General features: G+C 41.8%; 1 protein-coding gene across 1 annotated transcript in view; it reads left to right on the top strand.

Moving 5' to 3' along the window:
- Positions 1–26,451, top strand: part of mdfi (MyoD family inhibitor) — a 119,233-nt gene that overhangs the window by 79,549 nt on the left and 13,233 nt on the right. The window contains exon 3 of the mRNA XM_063065459.1: positions 25,636–25,962. Coding sequence (XP_062921529.1) covers positions 25,636–25,962 — 327 coding nt within the window. The remainder of the gene's footprint in view (positions 1–25,635; positions 25,963–26,451) is intronic.

Genomic DNA, 26,451 nt, shown 5'->3' with positions numbered 1-26,451 from the left:
ACACCCACGACTGTGTGGCTAGGTACAGCTCAAATGCCTTCTATAACGTTGCTCATGACACAGCTATTGTTGGCAAAATTTCAGATGGGGACAGGAAGTGAGACAGATCAGCTGGTCGAGTGGTATCGCAACAGCATTGCATTCAACGTCAGTAAGAGCAAAGAATCGCCTGTGGACTTCGGGAAGGGGGAGTCAAGGAGACACACACCAGTCCTCATTGGGGGATCAGTGGTGGCAAGGGTAAGCAGTTTCAAGCTTCTGGATGTCGACATGTCTGCCAATATCCCAAGCCTAACATATTGATGCAATTACGAAGAAGGCTCAAGAGCAGCTATATTTCATTAGGAGTTTGAGGAGATTTGGTATGTCTCCAAAGTCTCTAACAAGATTTTACAGATATACTATGGAAGCATTCTAACTGGTTGCATCGTCATCTTATACAAAGAGGCCACTGCACAGGATCAGAAAAAAGATGCAGAAAGTTGCAAACTTAGACTGCACCATGAAGGGCGCTAGGCTCCCCAGTATCGAGGACATCTTCAAAAGGCAATGCCTCAAAAAGGTGACATCCACTATTAAGGATCCTCGTCACCCAGGACTTGCTCCCTTCTCATTCCTATCATCTAGGAGGAGATACAGGAGCCTGAAGGCACTATGTTTTAACAGCAACTTCTTCCCCTCCACCATCAGATTTCTGAATGGACAATGAATCCATGTACACTAGCTCACTTTTTTTTGCTCTGTTCTTGCACTAATTATTATATATTATATATACCTTATTGTATTTTATCATTTTTATTATGTATGGCAATGTACTGCTGCCGCAGAACAACAAATTTCATGACATACGCCAGCGATATTAAACCTGATTCCCATTCTGGTTCTTATCAAATGCCAGTGAACCTAGGGAGATTGTACACTATAATTCCCAAAGTTCCACTGATAGGTTAACCTCTCTAAGAAACTGGAAGATAATACTATAAAACTCATGGTGGCTCACCTCTCTTTACTGGTTTTAGTAGAGATTACTCAGTGTCCTGACCAAATTTGTTGCTTCTAATTGTATTGCTGTTTTAATATACAAAATTACTACCATTGTTTTTTTTTATCATATTTAATTTGTGTAGTTAACCCAGCAAGAATTATTCTCTCCTTCCACTTGCCCACCCTAACACCAGAACTTTCCACAATTCCAAACAGATGCCAGGGCAATGCTTGATTAGGTAGTTGGCATGTTTTGCTGGTTAATAATTTATCAGAAAGAGCTCTATCTTTGGCTGAGAGAGGACTCCTGACTCAGGATATCAGGCATTACTGAACCAATTTAGTCTTTAAATCAGGGGTTGGTTCCAGCCTTGTTTCATAACCCAGTACAGAATGGAACAGACAATTGCTTTCAATGGGAATAAGTTCCCTGATGTCTTCTTTCAGGAAACGTAGCTTCCCCCATACCGTTATTAATGGAGCCCTCGTCCACACTTGCCCAAACTTCAGCTCTCACCCCACCTCAGCACAGACAGAACAGGGATAGAGTTCCCTTGGTCCTTTCACCTCACCGGCCTCCACATGCATTGCACCATTCTCCAACATTTCTGCCCACTCTTCACCTCCCTTACTTATCCAAATAGATCAGCTGCAGCCCCTTGTTGGCTCCACTTATCACCATCCAGCCTCTGTTGCTAGTTCTGCCCTTCCCTCCCAATACGCAACTCGTCTGCCTATTGGTTGCCAAATTGTGCCCCTCACTTCCCCACTCTTTCTATGGGTCTACCTTCCGTCTAACCTTGTAATCCAGCTGAAGGAACTCAACTGTCCATTTTTCTAATCTGCATGACTAGAAGGTCGTTTTTACTCCTTGATTCCAGCATTTGCAGTCTCTTATGTCTCTAGGCCCAGGCACTGATGTGTGGAAGCTGAAAAAAATGCCAATTTAAAAATGCCTTGTAAGAAAGAGAAGACTAAAATATGAGACCAAGGATGTGATGCTGAGACTTTATAAGGCATTAATCAGACCATACTTGGAGTCTTGTAAGCAGTTTTAGGCTCCTTATCTAAGAAAAGAAGTGCTGGTATTGGTCTACTGCTGCAAAACAACAAATTTCATGACATACTGTATGCCAGTGATAATTAAACCTGATTCTGAGGGTCCATGGGAGGCCCAGCAGAATGATTCCAGGAATGAAAGGGTTAATGTCTGAGGAGCTAATGGTTCTCGGCTTGTACTCCCTGGGGTTCAGAAGAATGTGGATCTCATTGAATCCTATCAAATATTGAAAGGCCTAGATAGAGTGGGTGTGGAGAGGATGTTTCCTATAGTGGAGGAGTCTAGGATCAGATGGCACAGCCTTAGTATAGACAGACGTCCAGTTAGAACAGAGGTGAAAAGGAATTTCCTAAGCCAGAGGATAGGGAACCTATGGAATTCATTGCCACAGACGACTGTGGAGGTTACGTGATTTATACTTAAAGCTAAGGCTGATAGATTCTTGATTAGTCAGGGTGTCAAAGGTTACGGTCAGAAGACAGGAGAATGGGGTTGAGAGGAATAATAAATCAGCCACGATACAACATTGGAGCAGACCTGATGGGCCAAATGGTCTAAGTTTGCTTCAATGTCCCATGGTCTTATGGTCTAAAACAATCTACTTCTCTAAAGTACATATTTCTCATAGATACAAATCCTTCACTTCTAGCCAAATATATCTGGGACAAGTGTAGACTTTGGGACAAGTGTAGACAACTCAAACTGGCTTAGCAATTTGATGAGATCTTGCTTGCTGTGACTGTGACCATAGTTTCACATTCCTGTCTCCTGATAATAACTTTTTAAACCCTTGCTTATCACATATTCACCTGGAAATGCAGGGTTATATTTAGCACGGTGCTGCAATTCCACCCTTTTCCTGTCTGTGCTGAGAAGACATGTGGTGCTTAATTCTTCATTTATGAGGTTCCATAATCTCTGTGGTCAGCTGGAGCTCTGATGCATACATTTGTGAATAGACTTGTGTACTTTGCTTCTGTCTGTTACTCACAACATGGTGATACTGATTTCTTCACTGGAAATGTAGAATAAATGATCATGATAAATATCACTGCACACCCAGCAGAATTCTTGGTTGACTTGTCCTCTCTGAAGCAGTCTGACTGTTTCCACTATCTATCTATCTATCTATCTATTTATTTATTGTGAAATGTGCATATACATATCTGAAGTCTACTTGCACAACTTCATATTTAGGAGGATCAGCCAACTTCTCTTCAGAAACTCTTCATCCTCAATCTCACCCTTTGTGCCTACTTCAGTATTTCTCCCGCTGACTCTCTTGCTATTATTGTTGGACATCGCTCTTCATACTTCATACTGCCTCATCCATTCTGAAGCCTTTCCATCTTCCCTTTCCTTGTCTCACTCATTTGTCCCATGTCGTATTTTAGTGATTTTCCACAATATTTTAAGGATCAATTTCTCTGATGGACAACATATTTATAATGAAAAGGCAATGAGTGAAATATCTGCAGTTATTGTGAAATTGGTCTGAACTTCTACTCCATCCAAATGTACGGGAAGGGAAGAGCTTGAATTTCACACCCTGATGGACATGGAAGAATTTCAGAATCAGAGGCCATCCTCGGGGTGCAAGTGGAACACCATCTGGGTAGCCTCCAAACTGATGGTATGAGTATTGATTTCTCCTTCCAGTTTAAAAAAAATCTCTCCCCCTCCCCTCCTCCTCAGTTCCCGACACTGGCTGTTACTTCTTCACACCTGTGTATCACTTCGCCTGGGTCCCCTCCTCCTTCCCTTTCTCCTATGGTCCACTCCTCCCCTATCAGATACCTTCTTATCGAGTGCTTTACTTTTCAAACCCACCTGGCTGCCCCTATCATCTTCTAGCTAGCCTCCTTCCCCTCCCCCGACCTTTTTAATTCCTGCTTCTTCCCCCTTCCTTTTCAGTCCTGATGAAGGGTCTCTCTGCTCAAAATGTCAGCAGTTTGTTCATTTCCATGGACCTGAGTTCCTCCAGCAATTTGCCTGTGTTGCTTCAGATTTTTTTTTATTACTGGCTTGTATGTCTTGAAATTTGTTGTTTTGCAGCAGCAGTACTGTGTAAAAAAATATAAAATTACTATAAATTACAAAAATAAGTAGTGTAACTAAAGGATGAAGGGCCTCAGCCTGAAACATCAACTGTTATTCATTTTCATAGACACTGCCTGACCTGCTGAGTTCCTCCAGCAATTGCCTGTGTTACTCTGGATTTCCACCATCAGCAACATCTCTAGTGTTTATAACAAGGGAGTATTCATGGACTGTTTGGAAATCTGATTGCAGAGGGGAAGAACTAATGAAATAAGCTTGAAGTGTAACTGTTACTGAAATCTAAGAAAAAATGACAGCCAATTTGAGCATTCCACAAAATGCAATAAGGTAATTGGTAGATAATTGGTTCAAGGCCAAATAATAGCCTGTTTACTATAGAGAACTCCCCTGCTTTTTCTGATTAGTATGTGCAACCATTTATGCTCAGTTGTGAGGGAAGATATTGCATAAACCCTAAATCTAGTGGATAATCCTGTTAAATATTGTATTAATTTTAATTAAGATTTCAGTTCAAAGTCTGAGATCAAGGACCTTTTACTCCGTTGCAATTCCTCAGGCATGTGCACAAGAATTAAAAGTTGACCACTGTACACACACGTTTTAACTAAACATACATACAGAATACAAAGCACAAAGTAAATTTATTATCAATGTATTTATATGTCACCAAATTCATTTTCATGCAGGCATTTACAATAGAATAAAGAAGGGCAATAGAGTCAATGAAAAACTGCACACAACGATCGACAAATTGTGCAAATGCAAAAAGCAACAAATAATATTAATAATAACAATAAATAATACTGAGCATATGAGCTGTGGAGTCCTTGAATCTGAGCCCATGGGTTCTGTTCAATGATCAGTTCAGTGTAGTGCTGAGTGAAGATGTGCATGCCTGATGTACACACATGTACCATATATCCTTAATATTTAGTGATTAACGGGATTGGCCTGTGCCCAACCCCAGTGCTTATTAGGTCTATTGTTCCTGATCATCACACAGTTGTGATAATCCCCCTGCCCTCCCCCAAATGTATTTGGTAATCGAAGGGAAGGAGAACCATAGAGATCCATTAAGATCAATCTGTCCATGCTAGCTTTTCCTTCCATACCAGCAAAATAATACCAGATTACTTCTGCATTCTTTCATCTTCTCCCTAAAAGGTCTTATGATATATCCTAGGATAAAGTTACTTGACAGCTCAGTGGTAAATTCGGTCAATAGCCACGGGCACTTTCTAGACTGTCAGACTGTGCAATTAAATGGCCAGAAGAGATTGTGTGTGTTTTATTGGCAGAAGGAGCTAAATAGGATTCTCCTCTAAATGAAGCAAGGAGTTACTCAAAACAGGAGCCATTGCTTGCAGTAATGTGGATGTAAAACTGGACGTCAGTGCAGAGCTTAGCCTCTGAGGTGATCTGTTGGCCATAACCCTTACTGGAATATTCAACACCTACTCTGAATGTATTATCAAATCTCAGGATATACATTCTCAGTGCAAGAAATCAAAGTGTCACCCGAGAATAAAGTGAAGGATTTGGTTTGGAGATTTGTTTGGAATGGGTTAAAGAGCCTGTAATGCAGGCTCACTGTTAGTCTGGCCTCCAGATGCTATCTCAAGTTATGATTATAAATTCCTGCTGGCTCTCTCTTTATTGCATAAACATAACCACAATCTGCCTCAGAGATCTAAGTGGATTTCAGCAGCAAATCATTCTCCCTTTTGGACACCAAATTATGATTTTGCACGAGTTGACGCACATTACCAGCAAGTGCCATAAAGCTTTACCTCAGATCTCTGCTGGCTTGTCAGCTGTGTTAGTCCTTGAACTTGAGATGATTCCCAACTGCAGATTTTTGCCCTAACAACCCCTAACAACTGTATCAAAGACGTGTGTGTGTGTGTGTGTGTGTGTGTGTGTGTGTGTCTGTGTGTGTGTCTGTGTGTGTAGTAGAAAAGCATTTTAAATTTAAATCAATAATGGCAACCCATCACTTTAGCACAACCTTGATAGAAAATGAAAGACTTCAACATTCTGATCTTTCTCTATGGATTTTTACCGTCAACTTAACCTCGCCACATTCATAAGGTCATCCAGCGCATTGACGACAAAGTTAACTGATTAGTTTACATCCCTACCATCAATACTTCACCCAGTACAACTCGTTAGTAACCACTCCTACACCCCATCCCCCACATTGAGTACAAAAGGGACTCACTCGATGGAAGATGAAGCGAAATGCTTTCATTCGTAATCCCACAAAGGCTTACAGAACAGAGCAGATCTTAATCATAAACATGAGGCACTCTGAAGATGCAGGGAATCCAAAGCAACACATGCAAGATGCTGGAGGAACGCAGCAGAACAGGCAGTATCTATGGAAAAGAATAGATTGTGGACGTTTCAGGCCGAGGTACACTGCTTGGTAATTCAGGAGACACAAGAGACTGCAGATGCTGGAATCTGAAGCGAAAGGCAACTGGAAGGAACTGTGGAACTAAATGGGTGGTCCCATTTCAGGTCACAACCCTGAATCATGGGGAGAGGGAGAATAGCCAGTATCTCAGAGTGAGAGCGAGGGGTGAGATAGAAGCTGGTAGGCAATAGCCGGAGCCAGATAAGGAGATGGTAAGTAGATAGAGCCAGGTGAGGTGTCGCAACAAAGATGGCTGGTGATTTGTGGTAACAAATAAGGGAGTGGGGAATAAAATTAAGCAAATGGAACTGGTTAGGGTGGAGTGGAGATCAAGCCTGGTAGCTGAGGGGTTGTTGAGTAGATCAAGGTAAGGAAGAGGATGGGAAAGGTGAACCAATGATGAAGAACCTCAGGTGGATAAGTACATGGATGATGGGCAGATGGAACCAGATGGGAGAGGGTAACAAGAGGAGGGTGGGGTGGAGTGGAGTGATGGATAAGATGAGGAAAGGGAACCCGGATGGACTGGTGGAGCTGGGTGAGGAACGCAGGTTGTAGATTATCCAGACATGGAAAGTGCAACATTCGTGCCATTGGATTGTAGGCCACCCAAGCAGAATATGAGGGTTTTCTTTTCTTCTAGTTGTGTTTGGCCTCCTGTCCTGGCAGCAGTCAAGCACCAGAGGGCAGCACCGAGCGAACACTGCAGGGAAGCACTGACGGAAGTGGCCAGCCCTCAACCCAGTTCAGATTCCAGTGGGCCCACAGAGGCCTCCGCTCTCTCCCACTCTGCCTCCAGCATCTGCCCCCATAGGCGGCTGCAACAGGCAACACCATGTGGCATGAGGTCCTGGTCCGCACAACAACCAAGGCCACACAGCTCCCTTGCCATCAGTCTCAGCAATGAGTTTATATATCTGTGTGATGCAGGGCTGGTTGACCGACAGAAAAGAGAAAGTAGACACAAACAGGTCATTTTCAGATTGGCAAGTTATGAGTAGTGAGTACTGCTCGAGACCCTGCTGCTCACAATATACAACAAATTGGCAATCTATAAGAAGATTTAAATACAAAACTAAAAATGATTTCCTGAGATTACACAAGGTCCTGGTGAGCTGCACCTGGTACATTGTACATAGGTCTGGTCTCCCTATATAAGGAAGGAAATGCTCAACAAAGAAAGCGATTTCAAAAAGGGTTCACCAGATTGCTTCCTGGGACACAAAGATGGACCTATCAAGAAAGCTTAAGCAAACAGGTCCTGTAATCACTAGAATTTAGAAGAATGAGAGATGCTGTCATTAAAATATTAAAAATTCTGATGAGATTTATCAGACATTTGCAAGCTGAGACATCTAGAGTCAGAGATCACAGTCTGATAATAAAAGAACAGCCACTCAGTGCAGAAATCAGGAGCAACTCTCCTTTCCTCAAAGTTAGGAGGAACTCTCCACTTCATAGCGCTTTGGAGAATTCTTCATTTCATATATTTTGAAGGAGATTGTTAGATTTTTAGATAGTAAATGTCTCAAAGGGCATGCAAAGGTGGTGCTGAGGTGAAATTCTTGACATGATCTCATTAAAGAGCAGAGCAAGTGTGAGGGACCAAATATCTAAAAGTGCTTCTATTTTGTATTTCTAAATGTATTTCCATGCTCTTATGAGGAATTTACCTGATGAAAACTGCTGGGAGATCCTAATTGATAGTTTCTTCAGTAGTGGCTCAGGTAGGGATGAGATTGTTTCCTAAAAGGAACAGGCCTCAACACTCTAGTTAAGACCAGCTCCAGCATTCAGGTTCTGAGCTATTCAGTAGTTTTTTATGTGCATTAAAGAGCAGTGCAAATGATGCCATTGACCTTGGAGCAACTTCCCCAGTGGCCTTTTGAGTGTTTGTGTCCTGCTCCTGAGGCCTGAGGGTCTAGGGTAGAATGTACTGAAATACATCATGCTAGCAGAAAGTCGGATTTAGCTCACTATAGGCGTTGAGTTCAGCATTGAGAAAGTAAATACGTTTTCAATAAGTAGGACGTAAAAACATGTCACTGAACATAGGAATTTCTGGATCTTATTGCAGAGAGTGGATATGATCTGGAACTTACCTAATAGTGATAGAAACAGAACCAAGCAGAGCTTTGAGAACAGAGTTGGATTGGGACATAAAGGAAAGTAATTTGCAAGAATTTGAGGGGAGAAATCTAGTCTGGAACAGAACAGGTTACTCAACAATGAACTCAGCAGGTGAGGTAGCATCAATGGAAAGGAATAAACAGTCAATGTTTCATGCCGAGACCTTTCATCAGGACTGATTTCGGGTCTTGGCCCAAAACGGCAACTGTTTATTCCCTTCCATATATACTGCTTGACCTGCTGAGTTCCTCCAGCATTTTGTGTGTGTGTGTGTCACTCTGGATTTCCGGAATCTGCAGAATCTCTTATGTCTACTCTACAAGGAGCCAGCAAGGACTCAATTAACCATATATTCTCCTCCTGCTCCAGAATGATTCTGTGTTTCATTTATCACCTGACTGAAAAATGTTCTTCTAATTTTCTCTTCATTCTTCCATTGATAATTCTGTTACTCATCAGCCAGTGGAAACGAACTTTCATGACTCAAAATCCACAATAATCTTTCAAACACTAATTCTTTTGTCATTCCAAGAAAACTGAATTGTTTTTACAAATTCTACTCACGACTACAATCTTCCTTTGTATCATTCCAGTAAATTTTTATGGCATTCTTTCGTGCTTTTGAGATATGAGAGACTTCATATAATTATATTGAAAATGAATATATATTTTTCTAATGTTTGATTGTGTTGTAAACAGTTCAGGAACATTTCTGTCAGTGTTATAAAAGCTTTCCTAATATGAGTTGCAAATGTGAAGGAACAGGTTATTGAAAGAAGTGTCTGTAGTCAACTGGTATTTAAAGAACTACAGCTTGTGTCCCTTGATAAACAGACATGTCTAACCCATTTTCTAATAATCCCAACTGAGAATCAGAAAAGATTGGATAATAAGATGGAGAGTTAGTGCTGCTACCTCCATGCTCCAGGCACCTATGTTTGAGGCTGAACCCAGAAGCTATTTCGACACTATCTGTGACCATGTGGAATTCCTTCGTATGTTCCAGACTGCTCCCAGGTCCCAAAGGCATGCTGGTGGGCTAATTGTAAGTTATCTCTTAATGCAGAGAAGTGGCATAAAAAGTCAAGGAGGAGATAATTCTTCATGTGAGAGACTAAGTTGCAGGAGAATAAGGAGAAGGGCTGTAGGAAGAGGTAAATTGCTCTCTTGGGAGCCGACGCAGGTATGAAGGGCCAAATGCTCTCCTTCTGTTCCATTATAAGTAAAATGTAGACAGGCCAGCTCACATCTGATGAAACATAACATGGATTCTGATTGTGTTTACTGTACAAAGCGAGAATTACTCACACTGATTATTCATTTGCCTTTTACATCTCAACCACTAATTGTATATTTTCCCAAACATATTCTTAGCAAATGTAATGCATGGGTGTGGTTAGCGCAGACATAATAATAACTTCTGTATGTCAGAGCTGTGAGATTTCTTTTGCTTCTTGCTTTTTCTGTAATTAATGCACAACCTGCTTGTTAATTCAGGTGAAGCATGTGCAAACAGCAAGAATGCAATGACCCTTGAACATTTTTAAAGCACTGTGCACCACAGCGTTTAACACCTGCAGTCACTGACCTGAGAGATCTTTACTCTACATCTAACCTGCGTTTTGATTGTATTGGGAACTTTTGATGGAACAATGTCGAACAAGGGTTTTATTTGAGTGCGTCTGCCCAGATTGGCGATATTGGAACAAAAAATTCTCTGGCATGTTATGGTAATTTTGAGCCGAGATTATCATTAATTAATGAATTAGTAATGATAAATATGGACTTTATATGGAAAAAGGATTGAGCCCTGTTGCTCATTTGCATGCATTCAGTGCTTTACTACTAATAAAAGTATTAGATTTACAGAGTGAAATAAATGAAGCATTTTACAAAATTATTTATATTCATCTTATAAAAAGACAATTGAAAAAATATAATTTTAAAATAGTATTGTTATTGTATCTCATACATAACAAGAAATATGAATGTGAAATTAAATATTCATGGAAGAACCAAACTACATACAGTACTTACTGTTATTATCACTGAATATTCAGTGTTCACTCACAAACACCAGAAGAAAATATAAAGGCAGAGTTAGGCCAATGCCAACTAGACCAGTCATTTACTATCCAAATACTGATGTGTCCATCACATCCAGAAACATTGAAACATAGAAAATAGGTGCAGGAGTAGGCCATTCAGCCCTTCAAGCCTGCACCACCATTCAGTACGATCATGGCTGATCATCCAACTCAGAACCCTATACCTGCCTTCTCTCGATACCCCCTAATCCCTTTAGCCACAAGGGCCATATCTAACTCCCTCTTAAATATAGCCAATGAACTGTCCTCAACTGTTTCCTGTGGCAGAGAATTCCACAGATTGACCACTCTCTGTGTGAAGAAGTTTTTCCTCATCTCGGTCCTAAAAGGCTTCCCCTTTATCCTCAAACTGTGACCCCTCGTTCTGGACTTCCCCAACATTGGGAACAATCTTCCTGCATCTAGCCTGTCCAATCCCTTTAGAATTTTATACGTTTCAATCAGATCCCCCCTCAATCTTCTAAATTCCAGAGAGTATAAGCCTAGTCGATCCAGTCTTCCATCATATGAAAGTCCTGCCATCCCAGGGATCAATCTGGTGAACCTTCTTTGTATCCCCTCTATGGCAAGAATGTCTTTCCTCAGATTAGGAGACCAAAACTGCACACAATACTCTAGGTGTGGTCTCACTGAGGCCTTGTACAACTGCAGTAGTACCTCCCTGCTCCTGTACTCAAATCCTCTTGCTATGAATGTCAGCATACCATTCGCCCTTTTCACCATCTGCTGTACCTGCTGGCCACTTTCAATGACTGGTGTACAATGACACCCAGGTCTCGTTGCACCTCCCCTTTTTCCTAATCGGCCACCATTCAGATAATAATCTGTTTTCCTGTTCTTGCCACCAAAGTGGATAACCTCACATTTATCCACATTAAATTGCATCTGCCATGAATTTGCCCACTCACCTAACCTATCCAAGTCACCCTGCATCCTCTTAGCATCCTCCTCACAGCTAACACTGCCGCCCAGCTTTGTGTCATCCGCAAACTTGGAGATGCTGCATTTAATTCCCTCGTCTAAATCATTAATATATATTGTAATCTGCAAGGATTTCAAGGCTCATTGTCCAGAGTCACATGTTCTTTCAAGCTAGCTGATGCCAAGCTAATGAGTGACATTTCCTGTGTGAACTTCTCATTGCTCTTAGGCTGTAAAGAATCATTTGGCAGTAAAAATAATCATTATGTATCACACATCAAAGTTGCTGGTGAACGCAGCAGGCCAGGCAGCATCTCTAGGAAGAGGTACAGTCGACGTTTCAGGCCGAGACCCTTCGTCAGGACTCATTGTTGTAATCATTATGTATCTTTTTTATGGGTAAGGTGGCACTGCATAGCGTGTGCGAACATAAGTTTTGCATGTGCCATCTTGGGCACACGTGCCCCACTTGTAGAGGAATCTGTACCCATTGTAACACACACAAAATGCTGAAGAACTCAGCGGGTCAGACAGCATCTGTGGAAGTGAATAAACAGTCAAGATTTTGGGCAGAGTCTTCCCTCTTCCTTTTCAGTCCCGAAGAAAGGTTCCGGGGCCCTGAAACATCAACTGTTTATTAATTTCCATAGATGCTGCCCGACCTGCTGAATCCCTCCAACACTTTGTGTGCGTTGCTTTGGATTTCCAGCGTCTGCAGGCTTTCTTATGCTCATGATTAACTGAACTCGGTATCCGCCAGGACTGTGTATACTCTGTAAGCATGGAGAGTGTTTACTATCTAACCTGTGTTGTATCTTCCCCAGAGTGGTTGAATAAACGGGAGCTTTCCCTTTGCCTAACTCACGCTATACCTGCCTAAGAGATGTTGATATTGCCATTGGATAATGACTAGAAACTAGAATGGAAGGTATACACAGTTCCTTCTCATTACCATACATCATTTTAATAGGCATAAGATGAAAGTTAGAAAAAATCAAATTGTAAGTAAAATACGTAGTCGGCAGTATAGGTATTTGAGGAAGCAAAGGATTATTTAAGATTCCATAGTACTTTTTGACTTACATTGGCAACTTTCCAAGTAACAAATGAATTGCCTGTTACATTTACTCCAAAATACCATGTATTATGTAAGTCATTTTGGCTTTCAGTCATTGCTTTGGATTATTGAGTTAGTTAGTCATGGGTGGTAGTGTTTCAGTGATTACAAGGTCAAATTTCAACCACTTTATTTAGTTTTGAAAGATTTGCTCATCAAACAGAGTTAATAAAAGACACAAACTGTCTGACACAATCGCGAGACTGTGAAGCTGAAGGGATTAGTTCTTTGTCCTGTCATGGACAATGATACAGATGAAGTAACTAGTAGATGCACCGTGTATGGGGACTGCAGCAGACATACCGTAAAAGCACCACTTTAGGTGTGAAGTGGCCAGTGATACATTGCAAATCATGTGAAAAACGACAAGGACCTACTTGTAGTATTGATTGATAACCATCCAAACGGGAAGAAGTTTTTAATACTTATTTTATTTAGGGATACAACAAGGAACAGGCACTTCCAGCTCAATGAGCTGTGCTGCACAGAAATTCACCAATTTAACATTAGCCTAATCACAGGACAATTTACAATGACCAATGAACATGCTAACCAGTACATCTTTGGACTGTGGGAGGAAACCAGAGCACCAGGAGGAGACCTGCATATTCATAGGGAGGAACATACAGACTCCTTCCCAACGATGTCAGAATTGAACTTTGAACTCTGATGCCCCAGCTGTAATAGCATTGTGCTGACCAGTACTTCAATCATGTGGGAATCATGCACGCATAGTATTCCAGAAGAAATTATATAAGATTAGAGCAATGAAATAAAGAAATACTTCACTTCTCCTTACTAGCCTGCTTCAAGTGGGGTAGCAGAAACAATACTATGCAGATAAGGAGGCATTGTAGAAACAGGTTATAAAGAATCACTCAGCTATAGCAGTGAAACATTGACCTACAGCGTCGATTAATGGCATAGTCCTCAACAGTCAAGAACTGAAATGGTATTTGTCTTGTTCACCTCTATTTGAAAGCAAGCAGAAAGGAAAGGCTCTTGAAATGCAATAAACATTAAAACAAAAGTCACAAGGAGAAGAGTTCAGTCTGCACATAAAGGAATTATGTGCTGAGGCCTCCTACTGAGTTGGAGTCAGGTGGCATTAGAGAAATATTATGTGCTGTGTCATATGATGTGGGAAATCATGATTTTTCTGTGCCAAGCGGGTGCTACACCTTGCCCAAAGGTGACCTGCAGGCTAGTGGAGGGGAGCACCTTACACTTCCATTGGTAGAGATGTATCTCCACCCCGCCACCCAGCTGTAGGTATATGGCTCTTGAAGTGATCTTGTGAAAATGAGAACATTGCTCCTCGCACGTGGTGCTCAAGCAAATATCATAATCGGGGTTTCTGAAATGATAGCCACCATTGTTTAAAAACAAATGCTTAATATTTCAAGATGAGGGAATATTCCTGAGTTGAGAGCTGAATGGTACTCCAACACGTTTTGAGTTTAAAACTGAACCATTAGCACCAATGTGGAGTTCATAGAGAGTGTGAAATACTGTGACTAATTTAAATTTGTAATATCTCTCAAAGTACTTTTCGGTGTGTCATGTATATAACAGTGGTTGAGAACAATAATTATCAATGTAATGCTGTCATTTCTTTAAGGATTGTGCATGTGACTTACTGCTCTGTGGGCTGCATCAATGTGCATTGGAAGTTTCATGTAAATCCCTGACTAAATTACACACAATTTGTTTGAGGTCCTCCTGCCTCACATGTACTTACTTCTCTGAGGGTCATCACCTTGTTGTGTTGGATAGTTCCTGAGACCCCGAGAGCGATGCTGTCTGGAGCTTTGCTCCTGCTAGAGTCGCCCATGGCGGAAGCTCTAGACAAAGTGCGATCAGCAGCAGATCTGGAGGAAGATGATGGCACATCACACGTGCAGGAGGCTGCAACAGTGAAGGGTCCCCAGTCGTCTTGGATGCCAAGCCACTGGATCCTGACCCCGATCTGTCAAAGACTGTGTGGTGGCTGTCCATGCATCAGCCTCCCCAAGTTAAACAAAGTCACATACAGGCAGTTTGCATTAAGGAACTAACCTCATGGTGGAGCATCAGACTCAGCTCGACTGATTGCATGACCACCAGTACTTGATTGTACCCTTTTCAATGGATTTTATTAGGGATTAAGAATCCACTTAATGGATAGATCGAATTCAGAGTACAGGGAAAAAAAATTCAGGTTTCAAAACGCTGGAGCATCTCCGGCAGCTGGGAGTTAAAATACTAGAAACTGTTGCTGGCTTAGCAATGGCACTTCTATTTGTGTGTTTTTATTCTGGCTTGTGGTACACAAATTCAAACCTTGTGTTTATTTACAGCTTTATATTTTGCCTGCTGTTAAGGTGCAAATGAGTGTTTATGCTTTTTGAGTATGCATGACGTGCGATGAGGGCACGAAGGTTGTGAGTGTACGTGCACTTGCATGTGTCGGTCTTTCTGGATCTCTCTATCTCTATCAACCACCGTTAGGGAATTTTTTTTTGTTACTTCACCCTGGTGTTGGGCAGCTCTCATTCTTATTTATTTCCTCATTCATGCATGAATAAGTGGTCTTAAGGAGTGTTGAAAAGGTGCAACCATATTGGTATGGCACTGGAGTCACAAATAGACCAGACTGGTTAAAAGGAAGCAGCACTCCAGAATGACAGTTTGACAGCTTCAGGGACTTGGCTGCTGAGGAAGCACAAGAATTACTGGGAAAGGAGTGGGGCAGGAGTGGGAGGTGGAATAAGCAGAGGTAGGGGTGGGGATGGGGATGTGGTTGTGTTGGTGCGGGGACGATTGTTGTTGCAGGGGGCACTGCATGTTGGAGGAATTGAGTTTTATTGTATCACAACCTTCAACCACCACACTGAAACTGAGCCCAATTCTCCACAACAAATTGAATCCACCTCTTTACTCCTTGGGGCCCAGCATGTGCTAATTTCAGCTGCTCAATTAGAGGACTGGCTAGAGTTTGCCAAATGCTTTCCAAAGCCCCCTTCCTTGGCCTAAATCACCCGGAACCTTATTGGCTGAGAGTGAAAACTTAACCCCATCCCTCTCTACTTCTTTCCACCTCAAAGTTAACTACCTAAGTCCCTCTTCCTGCTTTCATTGACCTTCCACTAAGAAATGCTCAGAGCTCATACAAAGTAGTTGTTCCTAAAGTGGAGATTATCCTTTCATTCACCTCTAATACTCCCACTGATGCAGGGTTACGACCTGAAAAATCAATAGTTCCTTTCCTTCCAATCACTCAAATCTGCTTAATTCCTTTAGCAGATTGTTTGTTTCTCTGATGTTCTCCTCTGTTTTATCCCTCCATCTATCTTTTTTGTCTGTTAGTTTCTTATCCCTTCTGAGCTCCCTTGCTACCAGACTTGCCCTATGCTCCCAAGGCTATTTTCACTGTACTGCTGATCACCTTTCCTAACTCTTATGCTACGTGGCTTTGTTTAGCATCCCTTTTCCTCAGGCGCTGGTTGCCCCTCCCTCTTGCATCAAGTCCCACCCACCCTATGCACCATGAGCTCATCTTCCTTCTCAACTACTGACAGTTCAGCTTCTCTTTCCCATCCCAAGTCCTTCCACAGTGTTAATAATTCAACAGGAACAAGAAGAAGGCAGCTGCCAGGTTACTGCTGAAGAAAGTGAGGATCAATTCCAAGGAAAAAGTGAATTTAGGAACAATTTGAAGTGTCCCACCACACCCATCATTGTCTGCATGTTAATGTGTGTTTCTGTATATTTAATTTGAATTTTTTATGCTTTTGTGTGGCTGTGGGAGTGCAAATGTGTGTATATTAAATCTATGTCGGTCTATGTGTTTATGCTTGTGAGTTTGTGAATGTTTGTAAAAGAGAGTTTGTTTGTTGATTTTGTATGCAGATGTCTGAGGTTCTGAATGACATTGTATGTATGTTGTGCTTGTATGATGAAGGAGCCTCCAAAGCAGATTTTGGATTGACATCATTTTTATTTATTTTTATTTAAAGATACAGGGTGGAACAGGCCCTACCAGCCCAGTGAGCCAGGCTGCCCAGCAACCCACCTATTTAACAGTAGTCTGATCCCAGGACAATTTATACAATGACCGTCTCCGATGCCTCGAGCTGTAATAACATCACACTAACCGCTACACTACCATGGAACACCACAAGTTCTATTGACAGAGAGAGAGAGAGAGAGAGAGAACTTTAAAAATTGGATTTATTTTTAGATTTTTCAGGATTACAATAAAACCTCTACTTGATAGCTAAGCTTTGGTTCTGTTTGAGAAGAGTGATCATTGAGCCAATATTTTTGCAGACAACAAACATATGCATTTGATATCATGTCAAAACCACCAAACCTGCCCCAGGCTGTTGTATAAAAGAGGTTGGCTTTGTACACTCCAAATCACTAAGTGGAATTGCTTCTGTTACCATGATCTGAACTCTTTCAAATTATATTTTAATATCGTCTGTATTCAGGATTTGCGAAAAAAAAATTAGCAGTCAGTGTTTTTATCTTTCTCTACCTCAAACTTGTCTAAAACTGGTTTGTTCAGTCTTCTCTCTTTTTAGCAGGTATATGATTGCGATATGACCAGTGAAATTGGAATCTCAAATCCTGTGCATAAGAATCCTGTAATTATTTTGTGGCCCATGATGGTCTGCACATTTGCCACTTGGTGGTGATTAATGCAGAAGTGTAAGGAGATAGACTGAGATTTAAAAGCTTGCAGGCAGAACTGGATCAAAACAAACAAATTCACCATTGGAATGCTACTTGTTGGCTTTGTGAGAGGATTGTTAAAATCAACATGAGCAGTCCAGTCTCCCATTTCTCAGTCGCATCTTTGCATCAAAGATCAAAGTAAATTTATTATCAAAGTACACATACGTCACTATATATAACCATGAGATTTATTTTCCTGTAGGCATATTCAGTAAATCTATAGAATAGTAACTATAACAGGGTTAATGAAAGATCAACCAGAGTGCAGAAGACAACCAGCTGTGCAAATGCAAATAAATAGCAATAAATAACTGGAACATGAGATAACGAGATAAAGAGATCATTTTAACGTTGATTGTTGGTACCTTGGCATCTCTCATTCTGTACCCAGTCTTTGCTGATCTTTATTTTCAGACCATTTTGTGTTTCTTTTCTCTGTTCTGTATTAAAATAATGTTATTAAAACATCAACTAACCAAGTTAAAATATTGGTAACACACGCAAAATGCTGTAGGATCTCAGCAGGCCAGGCAGCAACTATGAAAAAGAGTAGTCAGCGGTTCGGGTCGAGACCTTTGAGCAGGACTGCTGAGTTCCTCCAGCATTTTGTGTGTGCAACTTTGATCTCCAGCATCTGCAGATTTTCTCTTGTTTGAAGTTAAATATTGTCCCCGGTGTTCCGAAAGCACTCTCTCTGCCTAGAGGGCCTCTGGTGAGCAAGCAGAGACAGCGTACTCCCTCTTCAAAAGAGAGGAGACAATCAACAAAACATGTCCACCTCCCCCTCCCACAGCCAACCATATACCCAAAATCGGGAGTGTGCCTCTGAACTGTAAAAAGACTTCTGTCAGCCCAAGGAGTAGAGTACAGTAGTTTATTTTCTATCTAACCCATGAAATGGTGAAATTTATGTATGAGAGAGACAAGGCTGTGTGGTAAATACAAAATAATCCTTGTACCAAGTCAAATATAAATGACTCCATTTAACTACTGTATTGGAGAAGGATGTCTTCCAGTGTCTTGGGGCCCATATCTGTAAGCCCTTTCTGTATGCACTTTTCCTGCTCCATAACAGGAACTATGTTTCTAAAAGTTCTTTTTTGACAGTGAAATGTTTAGGGAAGTCCTAAGGGTGTATTTCCATCAAACATGCATGAAAAGTAGATTGTGCATACACAGGACATGAATACTTCCTTATCAAGCTATTGAGGAAAAGAAATGGTAATGTCCAGTCATATTGCAGGATTTATTTTACAGTCAAGAAGTTATAATTCTGCCGCAGAAGAATGTGGATGCTATTATTGAGCTATTCAAATATGAGACTGCCTTTAAGATTTTTGGGCACCCACACTGTTTAATTCAGGGGTTCCCAACCATTTTTATGCCATGGCCACCTACCATTAACCATAAGACCATAAGACAAAGGAGCAGAAGTAGGCCATTCGGCCCATTGAGTCTGCTCCGCCATTTTATCATGAGCTGATCCATTTTATCCTATTTAGTCCCACTGCCCCGCCTTCTCACCATAACCTTTGATGCCCTGGCTACTCAGATACCTATCAATCTCTGCCTTAAATACACCCAATGACTTGGCCTCCACTGCTGCCCATGGTAATCATCTGTGGACCCCAATTTGGAGACCCTAGTAAGTGATTTAGGGGATTGAGAATGTCACTAGGCTTTAGCTGACAGATCAGCCTTGGCAAGTAGGTGTGACATGAGGAAGTCTACAGATGCTGGAAATCCAAAGCAATACACTCAAGATGCTGCAGGAACTCAGAAGGCCAGGCAGCATCCATGGAAATGAATGTCAGAGATTGTATGCTTCATCCTGTTCCTATTCTGCGTGTTGTCTTATTGTGTAAACCCATTGGTTTATAGTTTTGCTCTGAGTGTGAAACATGTTCTAGAGACCTCATTCAGTCTTTCCTGAGGTTCATTGAAATCATGGAGCTGTAGAACATAACAATAGGCCTTTCGGCCCATCATGACCATGTTTTCTGCCCATCTGCACTAACCACACTTGTCGAAGATAAGACCATGTCCTTCAAAGCCATACCTACTTAACTACCTCTTAAACATAGTGTACTTAAAAATATATTTAAATATGCGCATTATACGCTGTAACCTACTAGACTCTAAATCCAGGCCTAAGAAGTGAGATTTGAAGGGATAAGCTATTAGCTGATATGGACGTGGTGGCCTCCCTCTGTGTCATAGATGTCTATAATTCTGTTTTGTTTAAGGAAAAATATAAGTTAAAACACATCAGCTAAACATCATAGCAACAGAACCTAAACTATGCATGAACAACACCACGGGAGGCTCACTGAGCTATCACTTGGGGGTTTTCTGTATTGCACAGAACATCATACACCCTCCAGCAGAGGTTACTTGCGGTTCATCCCCTAAAACGTTACGTACCAATCTTCTACCGCTGGGACCTGTGCCACTAGTACGCTACCCCAATCTTACACTGTAAGGGCACTGTACCTAACATTACTGTATCCCAGGGTTTTACAGAGATGGACCTTTGCCCACCATACCCTAATGCTGCTTAGCTAACCCACAATTTAGAAAGACAGGCTATAAAGCTCACACAATTACATTGAGGACACCAGGCAAATTTGATAGATCTTGCTAAAATCTAAAGGGATGTTTATCATTGTAAACCTTGAATGATTCGCCATGATTTCTTTCCTCAATTTAATAGTGTGACTGAAACCTGTGAGTAGTGTCAACAAATGAAAGCAGAACAGCCCACAAATGAGTTACTATCTCCGCTCTGGTCTACTTGCTCATGCCATCAACTAATTTGCCTTCCTCTTACTTTCTCAGCAAGGTCCTCTGTACTGTCCATTACGCCGCTGGCGTTTAGGGCAGCAGTGAAGGTCTTCCATCTCTGGCAGTGTTTATCGCGTCCGTAGCTGCTGTCAGTCATTCAAGTTCTGGGTGGAGACTGTCGCACTCAGATGTAGAAAGATTCTGTGTTGCTGTTTCCGTGGCTATTTCATTTTACCAGTCAGGGTGGTTAGCCATGAGCTGAACCCCCCCCCCCCCAACCCAGAGGACTGGTGGACTACTATTAGTCTGGCCTCTACTCTTTGACCTGTTTGGCATAGATGATCCTACCAAGAGCCAAAGCGTAAAGCTCTGACTCCAACCAACATAGCTCTCCAGGTCACTGAGGCACGCAAGCCTCCAAGCCCTAGGGCAAGGTTGTGGTCCTCTTGGAGGTCAGCAAGGTCCAGGCCAGGAGTTATCCCTCCCATTCTCCTTTCTCTTATTAATGCTCCTGATCTCCCATTTATAATTAAAACAAAAACTGACCACTCTCAGGCACCACTGACTGAGAACCCCCAGTGGTGCAAGATGGGAAAAGACAGTGGGGACAGGAGAGGGCAGAGGAAGTTAAACCGTTGAATAAAGTATCCAAACCAGATGGAAGTGAGGAGCAGAACTGCAGTGCTCAGTAATGCAAAGCAAATTGATTCAGGTTGGAACCAACCACAGAATGTTTCTTAAATTAAAAAGTTAAAATTAAATTGCTCGAGTGACTTGATGTGAAGTGAGATGATTGATTTCAGTTTCCCAGGGTCTTTATATTCTCTCCAATGCACAGCTTTTAATTAGCACAGGCAGATAATGTAGTGTATTTGTATAAAATGGGGCCATATTAATTCAATCAGGATTCAGGAACCATTATCTCACCTTGGACATGCAGGGCTTTTTAATTGAAATCTCATTAGCTGTACCTGTTTGCACATCTCTGTGGGTGATACCTTGTCTTCTGCATTTAAAAAATTGTAGGGTCAATCCAGAACCAAGGATTTGAGTGCACAAAAATTCCAGTGCAATACCGAGTGTCTGCCACACCGATGGATAGTCCATTTGGTATTAATGTCTGAGAAACAATAATTGGGGAGGGGACTGCAGCATTGAGAGAGGGTCAATGTTGAGCGGGTGTGGTACTGCCATTTTCGAGGGAGTGCCACTCTGTCTGAAGGCCATTGTTGAGGAAGTGCCGCTCTGTCTGAAGGCCATTGTTGAGGGAGTGCCACACTGTCGGAAGGCCATTGCCGAGGGGGTGTCACACTGTCGGAAGGCCATTGTTGAGGGAGTGCCGCACATTCTGAAGGTCAGTGCCTAGAGTGTAGTGTCATGTCAGAGCATCAGCTCTGAAAGAGTACGGTAATGTCTGAGGGTCAGTGCAGAGCGTGTGCTACATTATCAGAGGTTTGGTACTGAGGGCGTGCTGCACTATCTGAGGATCAGTACTGAGGGTATCACGGTGTCTGGATGTAGATGTCCTTAACTAAATTTTTCCCCCAGTTTTTTTGCTACCTGGTATGGCCTTTCCTGCTTGCTGACAATTGACCTCTTCTCAGTGTCCAGCCCAAGACTTACCCTCCCGGTTTCATTTTCTGAGGGGCGCTACTCTGTCAGTGGACTGGCACTGTGGGTTTCTGACATGGAGACACAAAGTCAGGGTTGAGAGAATGCTAAAGTACCTGTAGGTTAATACTGAGGTAGTGTTGCAGTGCAGACAGTCAGTGCTGTGAGGGGATGGCTTTATTAGTGGACCAACACTGAGAGTTTCTGAGGGGGTTTTGCAATGCTTTAACCTCAGTACTGAGGGAGTGCAGCATTGTTGCATATGGGTGTTCTTCACAGTTTTGTGGTACGTGACGTGGCCTTTCCTCCTTGCTGATAATTGAACTCACTTCAGTGCCTTAGGGTGTACCATAAGAACATAAGAACATAAGAAATAGGAGAAGGAGTAGTCCATCTGGCCCATCGAGCCTGCTCCGCCATTTATTAAGATCATGGCTGATCTGGCCATAGACTCATCTCCACCTACCCGCCTTTTCCCCATAACCCTTAATTCCCCTACTATGCAAAAATCTATCCAACTTTGTCTTAAATATATTTACTGAGGTAGCCTCCACTGCTTCATTGGGCAGAGAATTCCACAGATTCACCACCCTCCGGGAAAAGCAGTTCCTCCTCATCTCCATCCCAGATCTACTGCCCTGAATCTTGAGGCTGTCTCCTATTTCTAGTCTCACCTACCAGTGGAAATAACTTTCCTGCCTCTCTCTTATCTATCCCTTTCATAATTTTATATGAAATTATAACCATGAGGTAGGAAATGTTGATTGGGCTCTTGGTATCATTATATATGGATATTATTGTGAAGTCTTGCATAGGTTGCTAGAAAGGTTGTCTTGAAACAGTTTCTGATGCCTAACCAATGCCCAGTCAGACATGTCAAGAAGATGGAGGTATCGTGGGGCAATGAGACTTTGGGCAGGAGGTCAGCTGCAGTTTTAATTCTGAATAGTTTTAATATCATTAGTACGATACTCCCACTGCAATAATGATCCAAGGAAGAATGTTTACCATTTAAAAAATCACCTACTAAACAATTAGGGAGCTTTTTGCCTTTTTTCCTTTGTCCTTTGTCCTTTTCAGTCCCTTTTACTGAAATTAGACATCAAATTGTTCAAAATGGTAATCAGTATCTGCTTTGTGTGATTCCAGAAAGAAATCCACTTGTAGATTGTCTTGAATAATGACCTTCTCCTCTGCTTTAGCTTTCCACTTTTGGCATAACTGACAAACTTGGCACTTACTGCCAGGATCAGGTTGACACATTTAATCGTGATAGTGAAGTATTTGTTGAAGTTTCAGTTCAGGTGGTGAAGATACGCTAACAAAATAGTCTGGTCGGAAAATTCAGGATGTTTTTCCCCAGTAATGATGAGGAAATTATGCTTCCAGCTGCTTTACATGGCTTGGCACGGTAGTGTATCGGTTAAAACAACGATTTACAGCACCAGCTGTAAGTTCAGAGAACCCGCTGTCTATAAGGAATTTCTATGTTCTTCCTGTCACCACATACGTAGGTTCCCTCTGGGTGTGCCAGTTTCCTCCCACATACCAAAAGATATACAGTGTGTGGTTAGGGTTAGTGAACCGTAGACATGCTCTGTTGGCGCTAGAAGTGTGGTGACACTTGTGGGCTGCCGTACCCAACCTAGCTGATCTGACTTCACACAAACAATGGATTTCACTATATGCTTCCATGTATTTGTGACAGAAACAGTTCGTGGCATCAAAATTCAAGGTAAATTTATTATCTAGGCACCTATATATCACCATATACACACCTGAGATTCGTTTTCCTGTGGGTATGCTCAATAAATCCAATAATTGTTACATAATTAATGGAAGATCACACCAACAGGGTGGACAACCAGCGAGCAAAAGACAACAAACTGCAAATACAAAAAGAAAGAAAAAAGTAGTAATAGTAATAATAATAATGAATAAATAAGCAATAAATATCCTTGCTCTTGATGCTTTTTAAACAAGAAAAAGCTTGCTCACACATGTAAGAAGTTGAAAACTGCAGCAAGATGTTTGTTGTTTTCCTATGAATGGCAGGATACTCTTTTTTCACAAAAACCCAGAACTTGCCCAGGGACAGATCAGTAAATCTCATCTTGAGTGCATGATCAGAGTGTATCTCACAAAGTTCTTCTTCTTCTCTCAAAGTTCAGTTCTCAGGCTGAGCAGAAGATTCAGAGAAAGGCTCCCTCTCACAGTCATACACTTGTGTTGAAAGGGAGGAAAAATACCGTTCAGTTTTGTTCTGCAGTTTCTCCAGGTGGTTTTCAATAAGAGTCGAGACTTTCTGATATCCTTCTTCACTCTTAGTCCAAGCAGCAGTGGAAACATTTCAAGGTTTCCTTTTGCCAACGATCTAGTTTCCTTTTAAATCCAAGAATCTTGTCACTTGAAGTTAAAATATTTTCTCCATTTCAGTTGGTTCATATGATGAAAAATGCCTGCTAAGTAGACTAGTTTCTGCAGCCATTCTTCATCTTCAAAGCACTCAGCAAAATCTAGCCTACTGTTTTCTTGAAAGTACTTCTGCAATTCACCTTTCAGCTCAAACACCCTGTTGAGAATTCGTCCTCTGCTAAGCCACTGGTTTCTGTATGTAGCAAGAGATTGGTGTGCTCTTTGCCCAGTTTTTTAAAAATATTGTCAAGTGAATTGGTCTTAAAACTACTAAATAACATGCTTCCTGTTTCTTTTTTCTGACTGTGACTTTATTTTCAAAAGCTTTAATCTGTTTGTTTTAAGATTCCAAGAGTCATTTCAAACAGTCAGCAATTTTCTTGCTATACAGCTGTGATTTGTAGTTCAATGTCTTTTCAATTTTGCTGGAGCCATTGCTACACGTGAAAGTTGTTTGCCACAGACTTGGCACAATGGAATAGGCCAACTTGGATCGCCAGTCCATGTAAAACCCATTGATCAGTAGCTTTCATTGTAAAGATGGACTTTTTTGTGTCCATTGTTGCACTGGTGCAGTGAAATGACCAGAATATTGTAATTCTTCATCGCTAACCTTATCAGATTTGTCTGTAGGTCCAGGCCTAGAATCCTGCTCTTCCATCTCACACCTCCTCTTCAAAAATCGCCACACTGGTCCATCTTTAGAATGAAAATTTCCCTCCAATTTCCTACTACACTGGAAGTTTGTTCACTCCCATAAGTAAGTTGGCAGTACATAAGGGGAATTGGGGTAGGTAATTTGAGCGGGAGAGGCTGACGTCACAGCCCAATTTAGGCGAGTCCATTCAATGCTCGGAAAATGCACTTCACGCTCCTCAAAAGCCTACCATCCTCCCCGCCGTGCAATACTGCACTCACCAATTATCAACGGCCTCCCCTACCTTGCATCAAAAACTGAAAATGAACTCAACCAAATAAACACGGTCCACCCGCGCATTGTCATACTGGCCTGAGATTGCTTATGGGGCAGTTCGGTCGCTGCCCACCACTGTGAGCTCCAGCATTGCAGAAAGTTAAAAAAAAACTTTTATTTCTTTTAATCATGATCTCTCATGGAACCGCTAGCGACCTCTCACAGGATGCTAGGGTTCCACGGAACCCCAGTTAAGAAACCCTGGTCTCTGGGTTAGGTGAGTGACGTAAAGGGGAGATTGGTGAGAGTCCTGTTTGCTTACTGCCTTTGTCCTTCCAGCTGGAGTTAATACTGGAGATTAAAGCTTCTTTTATTTTCTCTTGTCTAAAGGTCAACCGCAGCCTACCCCTTCAACAAGTTACTTCACGCCAGGAAAGGTTGCCGTAGGCCCTGTGTCGTCACAAAATGCTGTTAGACAGGACACCCAGCCAAACAGCACCATCTCTGAAGCTGCTTACAAGCCACAGAGTCCAGTTACCCTCTCTCCAGTTGGACCCAGAGTGCACAGCAGTGCTGTGGCACAGTCGGCACCATCAACCTCACACTACAAGCATGGCAAACTGCAGTCCTACCCGTCCATCAACAGCCACAGCAGTAAGAAGAGCAAATCCAGTTCCAGGTCAACAGCATCTCAGATCCCTTCTGACGCAGACGAAGGTGAGTATCTCTGGCATGGGTATTTCATTTTATTAACATACATATTTTACCATAGAGCAATGACCGGTAAGCAGAATGACCAAGGTCATGCCACCACTGGTAGGTCAAACTCACCTCAGCAATGCCATGGTGAGAAGTTGCTGCAAACTGGTAGCTCAAGCTGAGAATGAGGCCAGACACTTCTCCCAGATCCTGTCATGTGGGTAAAGGCAGAACAAGCCACATCTGTGAAAGTTTGGCCAAGACATCTTATTACAGGTAACTGACCCAATCCCTTAGTTCATTTGACTGTCAAGCTGTCAAAACACTAAAAATATTTTTGAATGTTCCTGATTGTATTGGAATATATTCAAGAATGTTAAAACATGGATCACTTTAAAATTCTAAATGTAAAAAGTACTAAACACAAAACCGCATTTTAAAAGCATCTTTATAATTTCAAAGAATTAGAGAACCACCGGAAAATAATAGCACTTAATCCCTCCCTAC

The sequence above is a fragment of the Mobula hypostoma genome, chromosome 13 (assembly GCF_963921235.1).
Source record: "Mobula hypostoma chromosome 13, sMobHyp1.1, whole genome shotgun sequence".
Classification (NCBI taxonomy): Eukaryota; Metazoa; Chordata; class Chondrichthyes; order Myliobatiformes; family Myliobatidae; genus Mobula; species Mobula hypostoma.
The sequence above is the reverse complement of the archived record's forward strand: the minus strand, read 5'-3'. Positions and strand labels throughout refer to the sequence as shown.